At 34.5% G+C, this 23,236-nt stretch overlaps 1 protein-coding gene and 1 long non-coding RNA gene across 2 annotated transcripts; one reads left to right on the top strand and one right to left on the bottom strand.

Annotated features, from left to right (window-relative positions):
• Positions 1–1,146: 1,146 nt before the first annotated feature.
• On the bottom strand, positions 1,147–19,800 carry LOC139844386 (sulfite exporter TauE/SafE family protein 3-like). Its single transcript, XM_071834605.1, has 13 exons — positions 19,425–19,800; positions 7,636–7,795; positions 7,340–7,540; positions 7,183–7,247; positions 6,619–6,646; positions 6,183–6,268; positions 6,025–6,111; positions 5,875–5,925; positions 5,085–5,306; positions 2,404–2,497; positions 1,921–2,061; positions 1,411–1,483; positions 1,147–1,296 (listed from the first exon to the last, which is right to left on the bottom strand). The coding sequence occupies exons 1-13, from the start codon at positions 19,620–19,622 to the stop codon at positions 1,284–1,286; spliced, it is 1,419 nt and encodes a 472-aa protein (XP_071690706.1). The 5' UTR covers positions 19,623–19,800; the 3' UTR covers positions 1,147–1,283.
• LOC139839499 (uncharacterized) lies at positions 14,742–15,807 on the top strand. Its single transcript, XR_011756971.1, has 4 exons — positions 14,742–14,782; positions 15,309–15,353; positions 15,443–15,545; positions 15,649–15,807. It is a non-coding gene; the product is annotated as an uncharacterized lncRNA (long non-coding RNA).
• Positions 19,801–23,236: the final 3,436 nt, after the last annotated feature.

The raw sequence follows: 23,236 nt of genomic DNA, 5'->3' as shown, positions 1-23,236 counted from the left end.
CACACAAAAAACTCATATATCCTAACCATCAAAAAAGGGAAAAAGCAACCAACATCATCTACTACAAATTGTAACTTCCCTAGTTGCTCGCTAGGGGGGGTTTGTGCTTGATAAAATTTTCGTTGTTTGAAAAAAATAAATAAAAAAATAATAAAACAAAATGAAACGAGCCAAGACTAGTTAAACAAAATCAACTACTAAACAACGTGAAACACGCATGGTGTAGTTGTGGATTCATTATAACTACTCATTAACTTTTGATAACTATTTCTTTTTCTACCTATAAAAGTATCAATCAAAATGCATAAAGAAAATTAAGTGTAGTCGTTATGATTACAATTAGATAATTCTATAAAATATTGTATATAGTGATAGTGATTAATAATATATCTTGAATATGATGTGCATCTTGAATGTGATGTTATTTTGTTGAATGTGCACAATGTTATATTGTCTGCATATTGATGTATATCTTGAATCTTGAATGTGATGTTATTTTTATGAATAGCATATAGAGTAGATAGCCTATGTTTTTTCTTAATCATCATTCTCGTATTTGACAACTATGAAAAAGACATAGACAACCTATTTTTCTAGCTAGCCAGCCGTATATTACCAATTTTTACCCATACACCACAAATTATACTAGCCAGCTGTATATTACCAATTTTTACCCATACACCACAAATTATACTTTATATATTTATAAGGTATAAGGCGTATAACATTTTTATGCATCTTTGATAATTATACAAATATACTCCATACTTTGGAAGGTTGTATAAAACATCAATTTTAAGCATCTTTGGTAATGTACCGATAAAAATTATGTATAGGCTTCGCCTTAAAATTTATAATTTCAATCTATGATCATATTTCAATCATATAATGGTTTCACCAAAAACCTTTCCATTAGATGTGGTCCAGCGGTTGGTGGCATGCCTCCTTTAGGGGAGGTCAGGAGTTCGACCCCCGTTGGCTACATATTAAGTCACAATTTCATCCCTGCCATGAAGTATCTACCCATGACACCTTTCCCATATCGTTTGGGGTAAAGCGAGGAGGGGTTTTACTTGTTTGAAAAAAAAAAAAAAAAAAAAAAAAAAAAAAAAAAAAAAAGATCATTAACAAAAAAGTACCATAGTCATCGTTGTATTAACATCTGAACTCCCATAAACCAACCATAACATAAGTATCCATAAGAGTACAAGATCAAGATTCAAGATTTGGGTAACCATTTGAATCTGAAATGTTTTATAAACAAATGATGAAGTAATCTTCGGCTAGGACTTTTTCCTGGCACATAAATAGCCAATATACATATTTCAAGGCACGAGATACAAATAACCATAGCATATAATTTTCACCAACGTTTAAGCAATGTTTTACCAAAAATCTTAAACCTCATACTTGCAAAGGTTCTCGAATCCCATATATTCATTCCGTTGAATTTTCACAATCATGTCTGAAATTCCAACTCCACCTGTAAAACACAATTTTCCTTTCATTAGTTTTCCAATCAACTAACATAATCGCATTATGTAATGTACACGAGATCTCGTTCTTAGAAATTGAAAAATGTATCTGTAAAAAAGAAAGTAGAATGTTTTCCCTGTTCGGGCTACCGGGGGCGAGTAATCCGACCCCATACTCTGATGTACGCAGCCCAACAGGATTACTCCCTGACTGTTTCCAACTCATGCCTGGCTACCTCTAAATATTCGTCCTAGATGTGATTCGAACCTGAGACCCTTGCAAAGAACTCAGGCCCCCAACCACACAAAAAAGGTGGGCAGGAGGACTCGAACCGAGGTAAAATTGCAGTATAGTGACCAAAGATATTGTGTTCAATAGTATATGAGTTGAACATGTACATTTTCTGTAAATAATATTTTGACTTATGGAAACAAAATTACTCACCTAACGAAATTGCACTAACAAATATAGTGAAGGCGAGGATAAAAATGATTAGTGACGCCCGTCCTAAAATCATAATTAGCTTTCTTACAACGTGTTGCCCGACGAAAGCAGCGATCGTTGCCACAAGGAGAAAGTACGCAGCTGCCGAAAAACAGAAAAATTATAAAATAGATTCACTTACATTGGTGAGATTTATTTTGACTTTGGATAACAATTAGTATGTCACACAATTACCAAAAGAAAATTAATTTAATAGTAAACTAAAATTCCGAATATAATATTGTAAAAGGCTCGCTTGATGCATTATAATTAAATTTTTAAGCCGACTTTCAGACCTTTTAAATTTCAACTTTTTATTTTTATTTTACCTGTTCGGCCAATTAGAGACAACACATTACCCGTATCAGACCCATTCATAAGCAAATGGGACAAAATTACCACCTTTAGTCAACATTGAACGAATTGGGATGAAAATGAACTTACCATAAGGAACAGGGAAACGCTTTAAAAGGTAGTATTCTACAACAGACATAGATGACGAGAACATCATTGCAAACGTGGCTGTGGCACTTGAAACCTGCACAACATTTTTCAAGAAACGGTGTTGAAATTGTAAATTCAATCTCCATTAAGGTTTCAAGTAGTAACTGTAGACGCTGTAATGAGGATCTTAGAATCAACCTAACACGATCTAGAGGCGGAATAACACTAGAACGAGCTTAAACGAATATCTATGGGTTTTTGGGTTCGTACAAGTCAAACCAAGATTAGATCTTGATAAACACGAAGCCTAGACTGACATTCTGTGGTATTTGGACATGAAGATTGAGAGAGACTCGACCTGGAACTGTTTGTATGTGTGAAAATATGCAGAGAGTGATTTTAATCAAGATAATGAAGATTAACTTGGCTTAAATACCTCAGTTCCTATGTCGGTCGACTGTGGATGACAGTCGGTCGACTGACTATGTCAGTCGGCCGACTGTCGAGTAATATTACGAATTATATTTAAACGTTTACAAATATAAAATAACACATCGACAATCAACGTTTAACAATATTACAGGTTACAACATGATCGAATAAAACGTTAAAGTTCATGGAACTAGGGATTACAAAATATGTACTAACAAACTCCCCCTAAGACCTAGTTCCTCATGAGTCTTCGATCTGCTTCAATCTCTGTACGGATCTGTAACCATATTGTTCAAATAGCAAACCTTTGCAACACGAATGTACTGTTGTGCTTGAACTCTATTTTCTGGCCTGTACAGCATCCGATTGTAGTACAATGTGAAGATGTCAGCTTCACAGCAATTTCTCAACCAAACGGGATCTAAAACCCGTATCGATTCGGTCTCATCTTCCTTCAATTTGTCCAAAACGATGACTGCCTCCTCTGAGCGTTCATCGTAGTACCACCAGCGAAAACGTGGGCTAAAGTTCTGCGGCATTTTCATCACAGGAACCTTTCTCATATAATTTACTGGCTTGTATTTGACAATCTTTCTTCGTTCGCCCGTTTTCTTGTTTGTTCGATAAGTGATCGTGGGAAATTGAGGGCTGAATCCCTCAAAGTTCTTTGACAAGTACGAGTGTCTTATCTTCTTGCAGACAATATTAGGAATTCTGTCATAATCCCTATATAACATTTTGAACCTAGCCACCTGCATAAATTCAAAGTACGGTAGAGACGTGAACTCGTATCCATGTTTGATGTAATCCACTCCGTACTCCTTCTTTATTGCGTATATATTCAACTCTTTGATGTAGGCCCATGCAATGATTTTTCCTTTAGCCAAAAGATTCGCCGGTCTATTAATGTAATTCATAAACCTAGACCTCCATCTAATGTAATCATTTGTATTATCAAGTCTAGGAGCACGATTGGCACTGCCTGATTCACTATCAGATAGTAAAATGTTTTGAAGTAATTGCCATTGCCTGATCAGACATCGTTAAAATTAATTAAGGTTAAATCTGATCCAAAGTCGGTCGACTGTTGGTGACAGTCGGTCGATGAACAGGTACGGTCGATCGATTGTCAATGGTTAATCGGTCGAAGTTCTGTTTACATTTAGTCAAATGGTAGTACTTTTCTCAATCGGTCGATGTTCCTTCAATCGGTCGGTTTAGAATTTAAGTCGGTCGGTTTAGAACTTAAGTCGGTCGGTTTAGAAATTAAGTCGGTCGGTTTAGCATAACAATCGGTCGAAATACATGAAAATCGGTCGATTGTCTCCTAAGTCGGTCGACTGTACTTTCTTTCAGAGCTAGAATCCAAAAATCAGGTTTTTGACTTCTAAACGATTTCAAGCTCAATTTTCGAACTAAAACTACTGACCAACACCTTAAGCAACTTAGAATGACTTCTGTAAACACTCTAAAGCAATTAAAACCAAAGGTTTAACGTAAAAGTATACAAAATTCAATCCAAAACCAATTTTTGACCCAAAAATATACCAAGAACTCGTTTAAAACAATTGATTCAGCAAGCCATAGCTCTGATACCACTTTGTAGACGCTGTAATGAGGATCTTAGAATCAACCTAACACGATCTAGAGGCGGAATAACACTAGAACGAGCTTAAACGAATATCTATGGGTTTTTGGGTTCGTACAAGTCAAACCAAGATTAGATCTTGATAAACACGAAGCCTAGACTGACATTCTGTGGTATTTGGATATGAAGATTGAGAGAGACTCGACTTGGAACTGTTTGTATGTGTGAAAATATGCAGAGAGTGATTTTAACCAAGATAATGAAGATTAACTTGGCTTAAATACCTCAGTTCCTATGTCGGTCGACTGTGGATGACAGTCGGCCGACTGACTATGTCAGTCGGCCGACTGTCGAGTAATATTACGAATTATATTTAAACGTTTAAAAATATAAAATAACACATCGACAATCAACGTTTAACAATATTACAGGTTACAACATGATCGAATAAAACGTTAAAGTTCATGGAACTAGGGATTACAAAATATGCACTAACAGTAACAATAAAAGCAATATTGTATAACGTCGTTTCTTCTCATTTCGTAGTGGACAAAAACATCTTAAAAAGGAGAAAACTTGCAACAATCTACGTTCATAAAAAATGTTTCTTCGAGTTCTAGTTTCTTTTTCTGGTTTAAATATAGAAGCGATATAAACTGACCTGTGGAGGTACTCCAAGCTCCAAAAAGAGTGGGCCCATGATAAAACCACCACCTAAGCCAAGTAAGCCGCCAACCACACCAGCTAGTACACCACACGAACAATACAAAACCAATTGTCTTATACTAAGATTCGTAGATGGATCTCCCTTTGATGATATATTTCTAGTTCCCCTATATAAGCTAACTGCCTCGTACCCTGATACCCCAAACGAAATTGGAACCTATGTGAAGAGTATACATTTATATGATTAACAAAGTATAAATATAAAATATGTTATAATTATTTTTAAGCAGTTATTATTGTAGGATCACAGGTCCCTACAACCCAAATATAAAAGTACTAATGGAAAGACAGAACATAGAAAATAACTCTCTATTTTATTCGTGGTAAGCAAATGACAAGATGGAAACAAAAGAACTTAAAAAAGACTACATGATTTCTTTACTTGTGTGTCAAACTGATTACAATATGTGAACTTAAATACTTGAACCTAGCACTAAATCACTACTCACTTTCTACCTAAATAATCGGAACCATACTTCCACTATGTCATGTGCCAATTAACCAACTTTCTACTCCATATGATTCGGTCACCAATACCATATTCCAACCGTTACATTTGACTAATACAATGAAATAAACTAATACCAAACACACTAATACTAAATACTAAATAATCATGAAACTAAAACTTAGCATAAAATATTAGACCAAACTTTAGGATAAACCGAATACACCAACAATTATAACTTCCTCATATGCATATATGATTAGGCAGAAAAATATACCTGTGATAAGTTCAGCAGCCAATACCATATTGAACAAGTGGATGTAAAATTCTGTCACAACATAAACAAAATTAATAAGTTGACAGATTAATAAAATATATGAGAAATTAAATATATAACGAGAGAAAAAGTGATGATGTTATTAATTACCTTCCCAATCTGCAAAGCAAGGAATGAAATCCAAACAAAGACAAGAAGCCCAAGTTCTTTCCAACAAACGTTCTCGAGGATACTCACCTAACAGGTTCAGATATAAAAAGATATTATATCTCATGTGATAAATGAACTTTTTTACAACAGGGCTTTACCTCTTCTTTCTTAGATCGTTCACGGTTCGTTTGGTTTTCATGGCTAGGACCACCAGGAAGAATCTTGTACTCTGCCTCAGCACCCTCTTTAATTTAAATAAATAATAATAAATTAGTTGAAGTTAGCTTAAACAACAACAAAGGTGTTGTAATCAACATATATTTTGTGAACCATCCAGGTCTAGCTTGGGTGGCCACCAGCACTTTCAGTGAAGGGGAGGTCTCGGGTTCAATCCTAAAGGGTGCCCGCATTTAATGACCAAACTGGAGAATGCCTTACCTGGTAGCGGTGGAGGGCTGGCTTGCCGTTTACCCGGAGTTTACCTGCGGTGGGGGGCCAATGTGCTCTGGCCCATAGTGGGTTCCTCGTAAAAAAAAAAAAAAACATATATTTTGTGGGGTCACATGGCATGAAACCAGAGCCAAATGAACCTACCATTGCCTTCCAATCGCTTAGCAGCCTCCTGAAATGGGGAAAAAAATAATAATTATTTAAATTGAATTGAATTAGTTCATGTTAAAAGAAGGAATATGTGGCTGATAAGGGGTGTTCGGATTGCATCTTGGAATGCATAACTAGTTATTAATTTTTGAATAAACATATTATGCTTATAATTTTTTTATTACTTAGAAATTAAAATGTTAAACAATATTGTCAGCCACAAAAAGTGATTTAAAAGAGTGAACTAATATTATCACTTATTCATCCATTCTTATAACGTAGAGTATGGTGTTTAGTCCCATTTCACAAAAGAACACATCTTTATTAAAAAAAAAAAAAGGAATTTTTTGGTCATTATATCAACAGTTTTTTAACATTATCAGACTTTTAGAAACACTGAAATAATCAATAATTTTATCAAAAGAGTTTCATGTAAATGAAGCACATCCAAACAAAAGCTTCTAAACTCTAAAGCCTTTGCTTCAGTTGAGTCACATTATTACTTTCCAAATGCACATCAAAACGCAATAAACCATAAAAAAATATATCAATTATTACCTTTTTCATGATTGTTTCTTTATTCCACGTGTCAACGCCTCTGCAGAAGGCCTTTGTTGAAGTGCCTGCAAGTTACAATATATACACAAAAGGTCACTATAGCCAATACCTCAAAAAAGTGATACATATATACAATTTCAAATAAGCATAACAATACCTATGAACAGAACTATTAGCAAAACAGTTACCATCCAGTCAGCAAAAATAACATTAAACGCAACTCCGATACTAATTCCTAACATTAGCATTGGTTGAATAAGAAGTGCCAAGTCATAGTCAATAATTGGCATATCAAGTGTTGGATGCCGTAGCTTAAGATTATAGTAAACCGTTGAGGCTGCTGCACCCATTATCATACCTAAAAAATAAAAGCATAATTATATATATAAACATTAATTAATTCAATTAAAGAAAAAACATAATATCGAAAATTAACATATAATTTGGTCTTACATTTAGAAATGGCAGTAGCAGATTTGGGATCAAAACCGATAATGAGGGTAAGCATTGGTACAAATATACCACCGCCTCCAACTCCACCTACACTCCCGAACGCTGCACCACAAAATCCAATGAAGCTACCAACAACAATTTTCCACCCAAATTCCATTTCCTGTTACCAAAATGATATAATTTATCAAGTAGAATGTTCATGGTGGAATTGTTAAAGTCTCCCCAGCTAATCAGCTATGTAACAAATAGAGACCAAATTCAACTTATATGCATGTCACTACCAGTTAACATTAAAAATAAAATAATAATAATAAAAATAAATTCATAAAACACCTGGTGACTCCTCCCAAATATAATAATTTCCAACAGGTGACATTATAAAAAATAAGTATTTCTGAATTTATCAGATGCTTAATTAGAATACCGTTAAACCATTTCTAAAGACATACATGTCCAAAGTGAGTAACAGCTACAATAGATAAATTTTTAATATATAAATGACAAATTGACAACTAAGTGAAGAATTGGCTATATTGAGTAATGGGATAATGGGAAGGGGTAATTCAATACTCACACGAGATTTAAACAATTAACATGCAATCTATTATATTTGTTTATCAACAAAAGTCAGTTTAGCAAGAAACTTGAGATAATAGTCAAACTAGAAGGAGAATAAGGAATATTAACTTCTTGTGGTTAAATAACCTTTTTAAATGATTCGTATATTTTGATATTTAATACTCCATCTAATATGGAGTAATAACTTTAGGAATCTTAAAACTTTATGTTGAGTAGCTTAAGAAGACTAACAAGTTACATGTGTTAGGAAATGTTATGAACATATACACCTTTACTTCAATAACAGTAAACAAATTCCAACTTTTAATTGGAATGTATCATGTGGATTCGCTGTTTTTCCGATTTTTTCTTTTGGTAATTTTTTCTTTGAATTTAATCAAATGTGAGAAGAACATAAATGATATATACGAATTTGATAACCAGAAACACAAACTTTTATAGTCACACTTAAATACAGCTTCAAGAACAGAATCATAATGGTCACCAAATTAATGTAATAATCTAATTCTATCTCAATAAACCACTATTTGCATCATCCTGTTCTTCAAATATAATATCTAGTTTATGTCCCCATTCAAAGACTCCATATATTTTAGTAAATTACAGCATTTCTACATTAATTATTATAGTTTTTATAGTTATCGTTATATGTCCTTTACTTCGTGCTGATATATTAATCAGTCTTTAAGTTAACTCATATCAATATCAAATCAACTAAAATGCAAGTAGAAAAACTGAAAAAACATATTAATTAACATTAATTAACATATTATCTACCACACAACGCTCATGAATAGTGCTATTCGCGCGCATAAATCGATTGTACATCCCGCAACAAACGTTGTACCACTATTATCTAATAGACAAAACTTATGAATAGCACTATTCGCGCGCATAAATCGATTGTACATCCCGCAACAATGTTGTACCATGGTTAATACTGTAGCAAATAACTGTACCAGTTTTTTTTTGTTTTTCTTCCACCATTATTTATTATCTATATATTTTTTTTCCCTTTATATTTTTCTTCACCATTATTTATTATCTACATATCTAATAGACAAAAAACCATGAATACTACCAAGCGTATTTTTATCTTTTCCACCCATTGCTTACCCACCCCTTCTCCTCTTTTATACTATAATACATTTATTTATTTATCATTCTACTAACACGCAAATTTATTTATTTATCCTTCTACTAATACACGAAAGGGTTATCAACAGCACCCCTCCGCGCATAAATCGTTTGTACATCACGCTACAAACGTTGTATTCATTATTCATCTACAGTGTTTTTTTTTAAATAACTCCAACGATAAGTTAACCAACTTTCACAAAATGATCAACCCTTAAACTTTACAAACGGAGCAAGAAAAAAAATTTAACAATATATCGACAAAACAATTTCCCCCCCTTTGTTAACAAAAAAAAAAAAAAAAAAAAAAAAAACCTACAATAAAAGAACAACTTTACTAATACCAACTTTATTATATCTTTAATCAAAACACAAAAATAGTTAACACTTCAAACGTAATACACACAAGGGGCTTAACTAAAACAAAACCCAACCTCCTAAAAGTACAAAGACTAAAATGCATATTTTTAAGTAAAAAATTAAAAGCATTAAACACAATAATTTTACAAACTAAACGCAATAAATTACATTCAAAATGGAGCCCCCGACGCAACGCGAGGGCTCCAAAACTAGTTTACTTCAAAAGTTCAATTTATTGAGCATTTTTATATTATATATTATTGTATATTATATAATAGTATAAAACTAGTTTTCGAACCCTCGCTTCGCGCCGGGGGTTCGGTTTTTAATGTATTTTATTGTATTTAATTACGGAGCCTGCGAGTGAAAAATCAACGTATATGAAAAGTATCCTAAATATTTAGCGTTTTTTAAAAAGTGTTCGTTTTGCGTATAGTTAGTGACATTGTGTTCGTAAAATTATTTCGAGTTTAACGATGGTGTCGGAAAAATTTAACTCGTTGCGAGCGAGAAGATATGACCCGTTGAATATTTGAGTGGAGTTTATTTAAGATGTTTTGTGAAAATTTTGATTTGACACTTTAACCCCCTATTTTGGGGGCCGATTTTAATTTTTGAACAAAGTGCGGGGGCATTTGTGGTGTTAGTTAAAAGAAGAAAAAAAAGGTTGAAAAGACGAAAACACTTGTAATACTTTTCATAATTTTTGTCTAATAGATATTATAGTAATAGTAATAGTAATTAAAATAGAAGATACTACGGTATGCATAACTGACACTCCTTGAAAGATACTCCGTAATATCACTATCACTATATACATTAAAAGAGAGTCTCGATTAGCTAATAATTGTTTTCAAAACCCCCTTAATTACCGTTAGATTAGAAAATTACAGCTTAATACCCCTCGATCTAACGGTCACTAATCATCCACTTAAAATATATTAGCTAATAAATTATAACTTGTATTATACCCTTAAAAACACGCGGACCTTAATTATATTCGTATCCTTACCCACCAAATTACGGAATAATACGGGGTGGGGTTACTGATATGCAAACTTTGTAAAACCCTAAACCTAAATCAATGACATTCAACCCTAAACCCAAATCAGCGGCATTCAACGCCAACATCTCCACCCAGCAACACAAATTTTGTAAACCCTAAATCAGCCTCCATCTCTCTAAAACCAATTTTTGTAAACCCTAACCCAATTCAGTGCCTCCATCTCGAACCAACAAAAAATGGCGGATTCCAACAACAAATCTATAATGTTGTTTGATTTGTTATTAATTTTTAGAACTGGATTTGAATGATTCGTATTTTTATTGCTAACACAAAGGTAATTTATTCTGTTCCCATGGTAATCAGAAATTTGATGTCTGTTGTGAATGTTTACTAATATAATGAGTTAATGGTTTTTTGTACTGCTGTTAATGTCTTCAGATCCATGGCATTGAGTAAATTCGTGTAAGTACCAACATGATCAAACCCTCATGCTCTCCAAATCCATGGTATGTAAGTCTTCTCGGTGTTAATGTTTCATTCAATTTTTTCGTATTGGCTATAGATATTTGGTGTCATTTAATTTCATTTTATGCTTTTGCTTTTTAATTGGAGAGCATAAGGTTCTCTTGGTATTGGTAGCATCATTAAAAGATAATGATAAATGGAACATCTTTATTGATCATCTTGGTAAGGAAACTTGAATCAACTATATATTTATATTTTGAGCAAACGATGTTTTAATAGAATATATTTTGAGCAAATACAGGTGCTTTATGACTTTTAAATTAATAAATACTTCCTACTGTTGGTTTCGTGGTGATTGTTTTATCTTTTGTTATCTGAGTTTTTTTTTTTTTTATATGTTGTATGCATTTCATAGTTGTAACGAGATATTGGTGATTGCGATTGTCTTTGTATCTACTGTTGTGCAGTTTTTTGGTATGAAGAGCGGGTGAACTCATAACCTAGAGGACTAGGTTATCACAACTGATGTGAGAAGGTTGCTAATTAATATAAGAATCACACTCCGGTGCACTCTTTGGTTACACTTATAGGTAGTAAATTCGACTTTGTTATTTTTAAATGTGGTGGATTTGAACTTAGCTTCATGTTATTTGTTCAACGGGTAGTTCGAGCTACTGTGGTAAGGCAACTCGAGATTGCGACATTCATGGAAAAATTATATATTGTAATCTCCTTCTCCATGAAAGCTACTTGAAGTCATTGACCGACGATTTGTGTGTTATTAAACTTGACGTAGATTACTTTTCTCCTTTTAATATATGTCTTAGTTGATTTATTAGAAGGTCTGAAGGTGTATTAGAATTGTTCATATAATAGATTTGAAAACTTCCGTGATAAGTAGCAACTCAAATGGTATATAGTCCATATTTCTTTGTAGCTAATTACTCTTGGAATGGATTTAGATGCTTTTGCAGGCTAAACTTGACCGATTAAGATTTGGTCATTTTCAAATAGTCAAATAGGCAAATAGCATCATGGGAGCTTAATTCAGATTGGTTGTAGATAGAGGTGACTTTTTTGACCCATTTACTTATGGCGGGTCAATAGGTTAATACAAAACATTTAGCTCAAAGAGGAATGGGTTTAAGTTGTCAAACTGGGTAAAAGTAACATAAACTGTATTGGGAATAAATGCAACCTTTTATATTCTTTTATTAAACATTATATACGGAGTATCATTCTTGTGAAAAAGTTCATAACCAATTTCACGTCTTAGCTTTTATTAAAACTACCTTGTAGGTCGCTCCGACACAACCCAATTTATCTTATCCCCTGAAAATGAATGACCTGTTTCTACTTTAGTTACCTTCACCACTGCCTACCGCTGTCATACAACTACACAATACACTTTTCCATACCGAAGCACATAACAGAAAAAATTAAACTAACCGCATTTTCAAACAGGTACAAAAGGAAGTGTGAAGAGCGTCCATTACATGAGCTACACAACAACGCTGCAACGCTCCAGACAAAGAAAATAATAAAAACAAATTATCCACATACCCGCTTCAAAACCCAACAACATACAAGGTACAACACACATTGACCAAATTTGTCATTTTCACTTTCTTTTCTTTTTACAGCTTTCAATTAGGATCACAACGGTCCAACGGTCCTTAATCATAATTACTATTAGATTAGAAAATTACATTATAATACCCCTTGATCCAACGGTCCTTAATCGTCCACTAAAAATATTAGCTAATAAATCATAATTAGCTAACTTTTTTGTCATTAATACCCTCCTAATTAAAATAAACACGGAACTCGAGATAAATAAAAGGTTAGGATTGTCATCGTCGGAATATTTATCACCTCCTGCTTTCAATTGTACACCACCGATGCTGTGTATGTTTCTCGCGATGTCTTCCACCTTCTTCATCTCCGCTCTAGAGTTTCTTATTTGATGCTTCATCGTTTCCTTCTTTAGTGGTTTTTTAGGGATTCCCTTTGATGTTGTTTCTCCGGTATTTATGAAAATCCAATGAAGATTTTCCGGACTCAAACGTTGCCGTCGTTGCCATAGTTTTTATGTTCTTCGTTTCCGCTATCTCTGCCGTTACAATCGGTCAATGGTATTCCTCTTTCTTCTCGATTGTATATTCTTAAGATTGTTTAATTTCTGCTTACATTTGTTTCCTAGGGTTTTTATTTTGAAATAAATTTTGGGAAGCTAACCCGTTGATCTAAAACCAAAGAACTAGCAAAATACAAAAAAAATATAAGCGAAGGTTATAAACCTACTCATGATTTTTTATCTTTTTCTTGGTCAAAATGAATAATCTAAGTTTAATAGTGGCTGCATATCGAGATTGGATATGAACGGGTTTAATAGCTTATTTGTTTAATACCTTATTTTAAATTTAATTAATAGTGAATAATTTAGCCCATTTGGTTTAAGTGAAACAGAAGTTTAATAGTGGCTGCATAATCTAACTTCAACAGTTGCTTCAAACCAAGTAGGAAGAGTAACTAAAAGCATGTAAAAAGTAAATTAAACAATAAGCCGGGTAATAATATTAACTTAGAATCAGATTACTAAACTCCTGAATTTTTGTGTTGTATGTAGGCCGACGGCGGTTGTGGCACGCTTTTCACAAACTTCATTTGTCGTCTTGAGGAACATAAATATTACTACATTATCACCTTTGATGTGCTGCTTTGCGTTTTAATAGATGTTGGGAATTATAGTTTTATACTGTTTTGTCATGGCAATAATGTACTCTTGCTGCTGTCTTCGCTGCTGTCTTCGGACATGACAGCCACTTCACGGAATATGGTTTCCGTTCTAGGATGTGGTAGCCTATTTGTTGCTAAATGATTGAATGAAAAAGCATATTCTTTGTCGTGATTAGTAACACCGTTGTGGACTCGGGATTTGTGTCAGCGACTGTGTTTGACGCCAACTCACCTCTCCCTTCAAGAATGAGCGAGGTACATTATAAGAAGGTTCAATAAATACATGGGAGTTGGGTCGAGCAATGAGAAGAAATGTTTCTATATCTTGGCGAGGCAATCTATAGATTGTAGCCATGGCGATTCATGTTCTCTTGCTTGATTTAAAACACGAACTCGAGCCTTATTTCTCTCCTTTATTTATCCTTTTTAAACTTTTGTTGTTGTTGTTGCTGCTGCTGCTGCTTTTGTTATTGAAAAATTGACGAAGTGTAGGAAGCATCACGAGTCATTGTAGAATCCAACAAAAAAATTGAGGGAGTACCAAAGAAGTCGTATGCCTTCTATTGTAAGTAGTCTCAATGCAAACTGTTCCTGCTTTTGTTGCAGCGTTGGTTGATGTTATCTTTTTTTTAATAGTCTTTAAATAGTTTTGCATAGTTTACTATTTATTCTGCCACTATACCTGTTATCTCTTTAGATGGTTACGTGTTCTGTTTTGTTAGGTTTACGATTAACCCACTAAGGCGAATCAGACAACCCAATGGGGAATTTAGTAGTGCTGCATTTTTGGCGAAGAAAAATAGCCCATGGGAAATGGTACTATGTATACTTGCTTTTGCAACTAACACCGTTGCACTTCAGGTATGATCAATAATCTAGCTACCTAATATGTTTTTGGTTTGAAAAGTATATATTCAACCATTGAAGTTTAGTTTCTGTGAATATTTACAGTCTCTTAAATTTATTATATTAATTTTTTCCTCCTAAATTGTTGTGTTAAAAGATTCAAGATTTATAAACGGGTCAATATGAGTTATATTTCATTTTTAAGAGAAAAAAATGAAGTGGGGTTCTAGGTTTAGAAGTTTTATTAGGGATTATTTCATTTCAGTCCAAAACCCAACATATCCTACTATTTTTGAATCACATATTAGTAATTTTTGTTGTAATTTGTAGCAAGTAGCAAATATTGCGCATTCATTATGATTCCATTGCTCTAAAACAGCTGATACATTTTAAGTTGTACATCTATAGATACATGTTTCATACACGAAAAATGTACACATTTATGTTTTGCAGCTAAAAAGATCAAATCGTTTAGGTAAAACTGAGAAACCATATGTTCAACTCTATTTATCTCTTTAATGCTCTTTTGTTACAACTACAGCATATGGATAGAAGGCTACATGGACTTCATATTTGTTGCTTCTTGGTAAGTTTTCTTAAAACTTATTAGATACAAATCATTTGAAACATGTATTTTAAGCTGGAGAGAATTATGTTGTTTGATACATGTTTCAGTTGGGGCTATGATGGTAATGATTGAGTTCAAAAAAACCGAGCCTGCTGCCATTTTGGGAAATTATTGTAAAATTGGCTGCATTCGACTTTTTAAATCAACAAAGTAAGAGAATTAGATCTGCCTGTGATGGTAAACATTTGGTTGTATAGTTTATGTTAATAGCTTTTTGAAGAATACGCTATAATGCTCATATGTTGCTATTTAGGTACTAATTGATGATTGTGGTTCTTGGGTTAAAGTTTGCATCAATGTGGGTCACAAGTCTCAAGTTGGTAGAAAATTATACGGTTTTAAGGGAAAAGACAAAAGAGGTTTTGATGTAGGAGTTTGATTAATTGATATCTTTCTTAATTTTGGAACGTTATCATGAGTTGAAATTTTGTTGGAGATTTCGTTTTATGTTATGCATGTGTGTTGCTTGAATGACTACATATCTAAGCATTAGTTAATTGAACTGATTTGTAGCACTTCTTAGCTATTGGGCTAAAATGGGTTGATTGAGTTAGACAGTTATATATGTTTCTTTTATTCATATGTATAAAAATAATTCGCAAAAAAACTATTCGCATATCATATATAACATCCTACAACGATGCATACAAAAAATCTCAGGTTAGCCGCAGCAACGCGCGGCTGACCTCTACCTTGTTCAACTTAAATAAGTTGATCATTTTGTCTCAAATGCACTATAGGTGTAATGTATGAGCTTCGTTAATTAAGAGTGTTTCGATACATTATTCCAGTTTAAATTTTGTTTTGTATTTTGCAATCTTTTTATGCTAAGAGGCTTAAATCTAATTGTAATATCTACTGTGGTTACATGGCGTTATGTGGTTAATATTTAAACAAAATTACCCTCGCAGATCATACGTTACACTTCAATCTATTTAGATACGTTTGATGAAAAAAACCCAAAAAAATATCATGCATCACCTCCAACATCTTTTTTCTTTCTCCCTACAACTGAATATATGTCTACCAACCTAAATAATCAAATATGGACGAGAAATTGACAGCGATTGCTTGGGCGATTTTTGCTTCGAGTGATTTGTGTGTGCTTCCTGCAATTGTTTCGACCCTTTTAATCCGTTAATGGTTCCAACTTTTGAAAAATCGATTGTTTATATGGTGTAAAGGTTAATGTTTGCGGCGTTAAAACACCAACCGCCGCCATAACAGTTGTGGCTTCTATCGCCACAGTTGCTGCCATCTCCGCCGTCACAATCGATTGCTTAGGTGATTTATATAATTGAACTGTGTATTGATTTATTACGTTTTGGAATTGTTTACTTAAATATGTATACTGTGTATTATTTTGGAGGCGAGTCTATATGTCATAAAACATGTAAATATAGCCATTTATAATTGTGTACCTGTTGGATTTTACATTATCATTGGTACAGTAGCTAATCTCTGTTAAAATGTTTGCTCTTTATTTTCACAAAATCGGTATAGTTGTGATTATATTGCTATTTCAGTACATGTATGGTATAGTTTAAAAATTCTTCTTACTCTTTTGTTGTTTTGTACTATGATACATTTATGAAGATTTGATGCCCATATGGAGGTTCACACAGGGTTAGTTGATGAGGAAGATAATGAGCAAGGTATTGCAAATATGATTGAGCATGTTTCGCTTTGTACCCAAAGTTTCTTACATATCGAGTTGAGTAAGAAAGACATGCCATATTATAAGAGCTGCAAATGATGAACACAATTGAGTACCGTGTTGATTGCCAAGTATTTTGTATCTGCATTGTGAAGTTTGTTACCGTTGCCAATATTTCTAATCCTTTTGTTGTTCCGTAAGCACATTTGTTGCAACATTTACATTTCGAGAATAAGTTGAGCAAAAGATTCTCAATTGGACTTGAAGATTCCCAACTGCTCAATATGTGTATGTGTAGAATTGGCAAATATTTTGCAACATGCCTTGGGTTTACCAAGAATGCTTTCTATTTTTTTAACGGCGATTTTTTGGCATCAGTAGCTCATTTATTTCAACGACCCTCATCATTTGCACATAACACGCACGTTCGGGCGAAAACCCAAACCCGATTGACGGTACCCGGGAACACATCCATTCGGGCAGTGTTTCGGGTAGAGGTCCGTGAACGAATCCTGTAAAACCCCCTATAGGGTCAATATATACTACCATTATTGGTGTTCAATTGGTTTAAAGAAAATCATGTCATCTCTAAGGATCGAACCCATGACCTCTCCCTATCCCATGACTCAAAGGACATGGGGGATGAATGCTTTGTATTTATTTTTCAAAATATTTTAGATTTTAGATTTTACGCTTAGGGTTTAGATTTAGGGTTTAGAGTTTACGTTTATGGTTTAATGTTTAGATTTAGGGTTTAGGGTTTAGAGTTTGAGTTTAGGGTTTAGGGTATAGATTTTAGGGTTTAGAGTTTAGGTGTAGGGTTTTGGGTTTAGATTTAGGGTTTAGGGTTTAGATTCTAGGGTTTATATTTTAGGGTTTATGGTTAGGGTTTAGAGTTTAGGTTTACGGTTTACGATTTAGGGTTTACGATTTAGGGTTTAGGATTAGGGTTTTGGGTTTAGATTTAGGGTTTAAATTTTAGGTTTTATAGTTTAGAGTTTAGGGTTAGGGTTTTGGGTTTAGATTTTAGGGTTTAGGGTTTAGGATATGGTTTAGGGTTTAAATTTAGGGTTTAGGATTTAGATTTTAGGGTTAGGGTCTAGGTTTAGATTTAGGTTTAGGTTAGGGTTTAGATTTTAGGGCTTAGGGTTTAGGGTTAGGTTTTGGGTTTAGAGTTTACGTTTAGGGTTTAGGGTTTACATTTAGGGTTTAGGGTTTACATTTAGGGTTTTTAAAGCTTAGGTGTAGGGTTTTGGATTTAGATTTAAGGTTTAGTTTAGGGTTTATGGTTTAGATTTTAAGGTTTATATTTTTGGGTTTAGGGTTAGGGTTTAGAGTTTTTAGGGTTTAGAGTTTAAGTTTAAGGTTTAGATTTAGGGTTTATGGTTTAGAGTTTAGGGTTAGGGTTAGGGTTTTGGGTTTAGATTTAGGGTTTAGGTTAGGGTTTATGGTTTAGTTTTAGGATTTGGGGTTTAGATTTTAGGGTTAGGGTGTAGGTTTAGATTTGGGGTTTAGATTTCAGGGTTTAGAATTTTAGGGATTAGGGTTTAGATTTAGTTTTTAAATCAAAGGATGCTCTAGAAAGAGAGCATGAGCTTAAAAGTCGGGAAGTAGGTAAGCTGAAGAATGAAACCCCTTAGGTTCCGGGGCAAGGTTCTCCACTTAAGAAAGCAAAAATAGGGCATCCGTCACCTCAAAAACCAAGACAGTCACAATGTTCGTCACTCAGCCCGTCACCGACACAGGATGAGCCATGCGCTTCGAGCATTGAAATGAGATGTCTCACTCTCTGACCTAAAAGGATCTAACCTGGAAACAACTCAGCATTCGGGTCCCATGGAAGCTCAGACTATGGCACATTTAAGTATAATGATGACATGGTTAAGATCGGGAAAATGGCTTTAGGAGGTACACAAGAGTATGCCAGTAGTGAATATAGCCGACCCACGAGTAAATGCGGGTTGCATCCATCTGGATCCAATGAGGAAGGAGGAAATACTCGTGAAATGGAAATGGGCAAGTATAAAAGAGAAGACCCGAGTTATAGTGAAGGATTTTGATAATTAAGATAGATGGTGTAAAAATATTCTTGCTAATTCTTGATGATATTATTATATTTTGTATATTATAGCAAAGTTTTGTGACATGGGCCATGTTTTGCTTGACCATCTTTTAATTAGTTGATTTGTTGTGAGTTTAATTGTATCTAATCATACTACTATATGTACATCGAAGACCGGTTATTATGATTCTCTTAAATTATAATCATTATATAAAAGCCGCGAAATCGCGGGTCTTTAACTAGTAATAATTTATAATTTAAACCTTAACATTATTCCTACAAAATTCATTTTATATATACAGATACTTACAGGCCAAGTATGATGATAACCAGATCCATCTGTTCGAAACAAATAGTTCGCCAACTTCTTAAAAATCCCAATTTTAGAGTCATCAACCATTACATTTTTTTCTGCAGATACAAACATCGAAGCTACCACAATATTCATCATCATCGTCGTCGTCACAAATCTCAACTTCCTCCATTTTTTGGCGCCAATTTCCGTCATTCGTTACAAACCACCTAAATTCACCTGCTGAATCTGCAATTGAGCAACTATTTGACGATATTTTGTTGCTGTATGAATTCAATCGAAAATTATTTGAAAGAATTAAAGAACAAAAACCAACAATTTGTTGATTTGAGCAATGCGAAAGATGTTGGAATTCAAATGTTATTTTCAGAAGCCGGAGAGGATAGGGTTTGGAGAGTGTAAATAATGGAATCTAAAAGTTGCAAAGTGTAAATAATGGTGATAGCTTGAAAAGTGTCGGGGGTGGTGTATATATACACCTTTCGTCTTTGTTGTACCTGGGTCATCTCAAAATAACATTTTAATTTTAATTTATTTTATAATAATAATAATAATAATAATAATAATAATAATATGTTATTAGTTGATTTTCAAAATGCCTTCAATCTAGTTGATCGTACGGTCATGTTACGTGAAGTTCGCCGCCTTTGTCCGAGCATTTCTCGGTGGGTTGAATTTTGCTACTCTAATCCAGCCAGATTGTATTATGGGAACCACACATTATGGTCTTCTCAGGGGGTGCAACAGGGTGATCCCCTTGGTCCGCTGCTTTTTGCTTTGGTCCTACAACCCTTGGTTTCTAAAATTAGAGATAATTTTGAGGTTTGTCTTCAGGCGTGGTATTTGGATGATGGTACTATTATTGGGGACACTTTGGTGGTGGGGAAGGTTTTGCATTTGATTATGGAGGATGAGCCTCGTTTTGGGCTGCATCTCAACGTTGAAAAAACGGAAATTTTCTGGCCTACGGAGGACCCTCGCAGCAGGCAAGTAGGTGTCTTTCCTCCTAATATTGCTCGGCCTTTAAATGGTGTTAAGTTGCTTGGGGCCCCCGCAAGTTCCGATCCTGGTTTTAGTAGTGAACTGGTGATGCAAAGGGTGACCAAGTCCATTGCGCTTATGGATAAGGTTGCTAAGCTTGATGATCCTCAGTGTGAGTTGTTGTTGCTTAGGGCATGTACGGGAATTTCTAAACTCTACTTTTCCTTGCGTACTTGTCCTCCTAGTATATTTGAGGCGGCTCAACGCGCTTTCGATGGAGCCCTTCGATCTTCCTTGGAGCGTATTGTTACTGCTTCAGGGCCTGGGTTTGGTGATTGGCAGTGGCGGCTTGCCACCTTGCCATTTGCATTTGGAGGGCTTGGTGTTTATTCTGCGGGAGATGTTCGTCATTATGCTTTTCTGGCTTCTCGATTACAGTCTGCTGGATTGCAGACCAAGCTTCTACGTCATGCGGGTATTGTTGGTCTTGGTCGTGCTTTTGAAGATGCATTGGGTCTGTTTAATAAAACGGTTGGGTTTGATATTTTAGGTAATCCGAGTGAGGTCGCTGCCCCAATACTCATGAAGAAATTGGCAGATGTTTATTTCACAAAGGTTACCGCTTCTGCAGAATCCACTTTTTCGTTATCTCCCCGACAATCAGCCTTATGGAAATCACAGCAGAGTGATCACACCTCTGCTTGGCTAAGGGCAGTCCCTATTTTGGGGTTGGGTCAGACGATGAACGCAAAGACTTACCGATGTGTGTTGTGCTACCGGTTAGGTGTTCCATTGTTCTCTATCTCGACGGCATGTTCTGCCTGTTCAAGGGTTTTTACTGGGGATATTTTCGGGGATCACGCGGTGTCTTGTGCTGGTATGGTGGGTATTAAGCATCGACATAATATTGTCCGGGATTCCCTTGTTGATGTTTGTTATCGATCTGGGATTTCAGCGAGAAAGGAGGTTGACATTGGGTTGTCTGGAGGGAACGACAGGGCCCTCAGACCTGCAGATGTGTTACTTTATTCCTGGGATTGTGGTCGCGATGTTTGTGTTGACTTGACAGGGTCTTCTCCTTTGACACAGTCTGGGCTTTCTGACTTTGTCCCTGGACGTGCTGTGATTAATGCGGCTCGTCGGAAGCGGGTCAAGTACGAATCTAGTTGTCTGGCGATTGGTTATGGTTTCATTCCTTTCTCATTTTCTTCCCTTGGGGAATTAGAGAAGGAGGCTGTTTCTTTGCTAAAGCGGGTTCAGAAGAGTTCGATGGCGCAAGATATTGGTGCTGGTGCTGCTGCTCATATTTTTACTAGGATAGGTTTTGCTATTGCTAGAGGTGTGGGGGCCCAGATTGTCTCTAGGCTTCCCACTAATTTTTTGTAAGTTTTAAAACTTTTAAGTTTATAATAGTAATAATAATAATAATAATAATAATAATAATAATAATAATAATAATAATAATAATAATCACTCCTCACTTCTATATACGGAGTAAAAAAACCTTAATAGAGCAATTATTATAAATAACAACAATTAATATGAGTCATTGGATTTATTATCTATTCTGCTAATTGTAAAAATGATGAACAGTAATCGAGAGCATTATCTTCATTTAACATCATCTACCACCTGTCATGCTTATATGCAAGGTTGCAAAATTCGCTATTCGGAGATTACTCGATCGGGACATTGAAAAGATTAATCGGCAATTCAGAGATTAATCGGGAATTAATCGGATTGTATTGTATACATTTAAATTTTAAAATTTAAAAATTATATGTGTAAATATAGAAAAAAATCATAAATATAAAAATAAACTTTAACATAATTGTCTTTGCTCCAAAATTTTAAAGTTCTGGTTTAAATTCATGTTAACCATTTTTTACTTTGACCGATTTTGGTTACTAAATTCGGTTTTTACCCAACAATTGACGTTGACCGTTTAATTAAACGGATTTTTAAAAATCGGAACGGATTGCTCTTAAAAATGATTAATCGGCGAGTAATCGGGTTATTTACAACACTGCTTATATGCTTTGTGGTCTTTCTTGGTGCTACGTGTTTCTTCTCAACTTCTTTCTTCTCCGCCGCTTATTTCTTTTCACATACCTGCTTTTTTGTTCTTTGAATCTACAAGGTGTACGCTTCGTGTTAGCATTTGTAAGTCTTCGATCAACTAATTTTGACGGTTGTATATGATTCTTTTTGGCTTTTGTCAGATGTCGATTAACCGATATGTGTTAGTCGGTTATTCGTCTTAGCTTTTCTCAGGCCTCGATTAGCCGAATTTGTGTTATTCGGTTTGAAAAATTGACGAATCATCTTCATGTTTACCTAATTTTTGTTAGTTGCTTACGAACTCTTTTTGTTTTATTTTTATTTTATTTGTTTTTTCTGTAACAGTGATGAAGTAATTTGTGTTTGTCGCTTGAAAAAATTATGAAAAGGATTGACGAATTTTCTTGATGTTGCTCTTTTTGTTTGATTTTTTTTCTTTTGAGTTTTGAGTTTTTGTTTATTTGAAGAGTTGTTTAATTTGCTTGGAATGGGTTTTCTTATATTTTGCAACATAATTACCAATTTGTTGTTTATTTGGATATACCTACTCGTTATCTGTCGTGATTATATGCATGTTATGGTGCTACATTGGTTATGTCCAAACTCCGGTTAGTAAACGGCTGCTTAGTGTGGCGACCTTTATGTTGCAACCATGTCGTGGATGGGTTACCGGAGGGTTGCGGCCATGCTGTTATATGTTATGTAGCTTGAATGGTAAAAAGGAGTTTTGTATTAGTAGCTCTGCTGATTGGTAAAACTTATTAGAT

The sequence above is a fragment of the Rutidosis leptorrhynchoides genome, chromosome 4, assembly GCF_046630445.1.
Source record: "Rutidosis leptorrhynchoides isolate AG116_Rl617_1_P2 chromosome 4, CSIRO_AGI_Rlap_v1, whole genome shotgun sequence".
NCBI lineage: Eukaryota > Viridiplantae > Streptophyta > Magnoliopsida > Asterales > Asteraceae > Rutidosis > Rutidosis leptorrhynchoides.
Note: the sequence above shows the minus strand (reverse complement) of the source record. Positions and strands in the feature narration are given on the sequence as shown.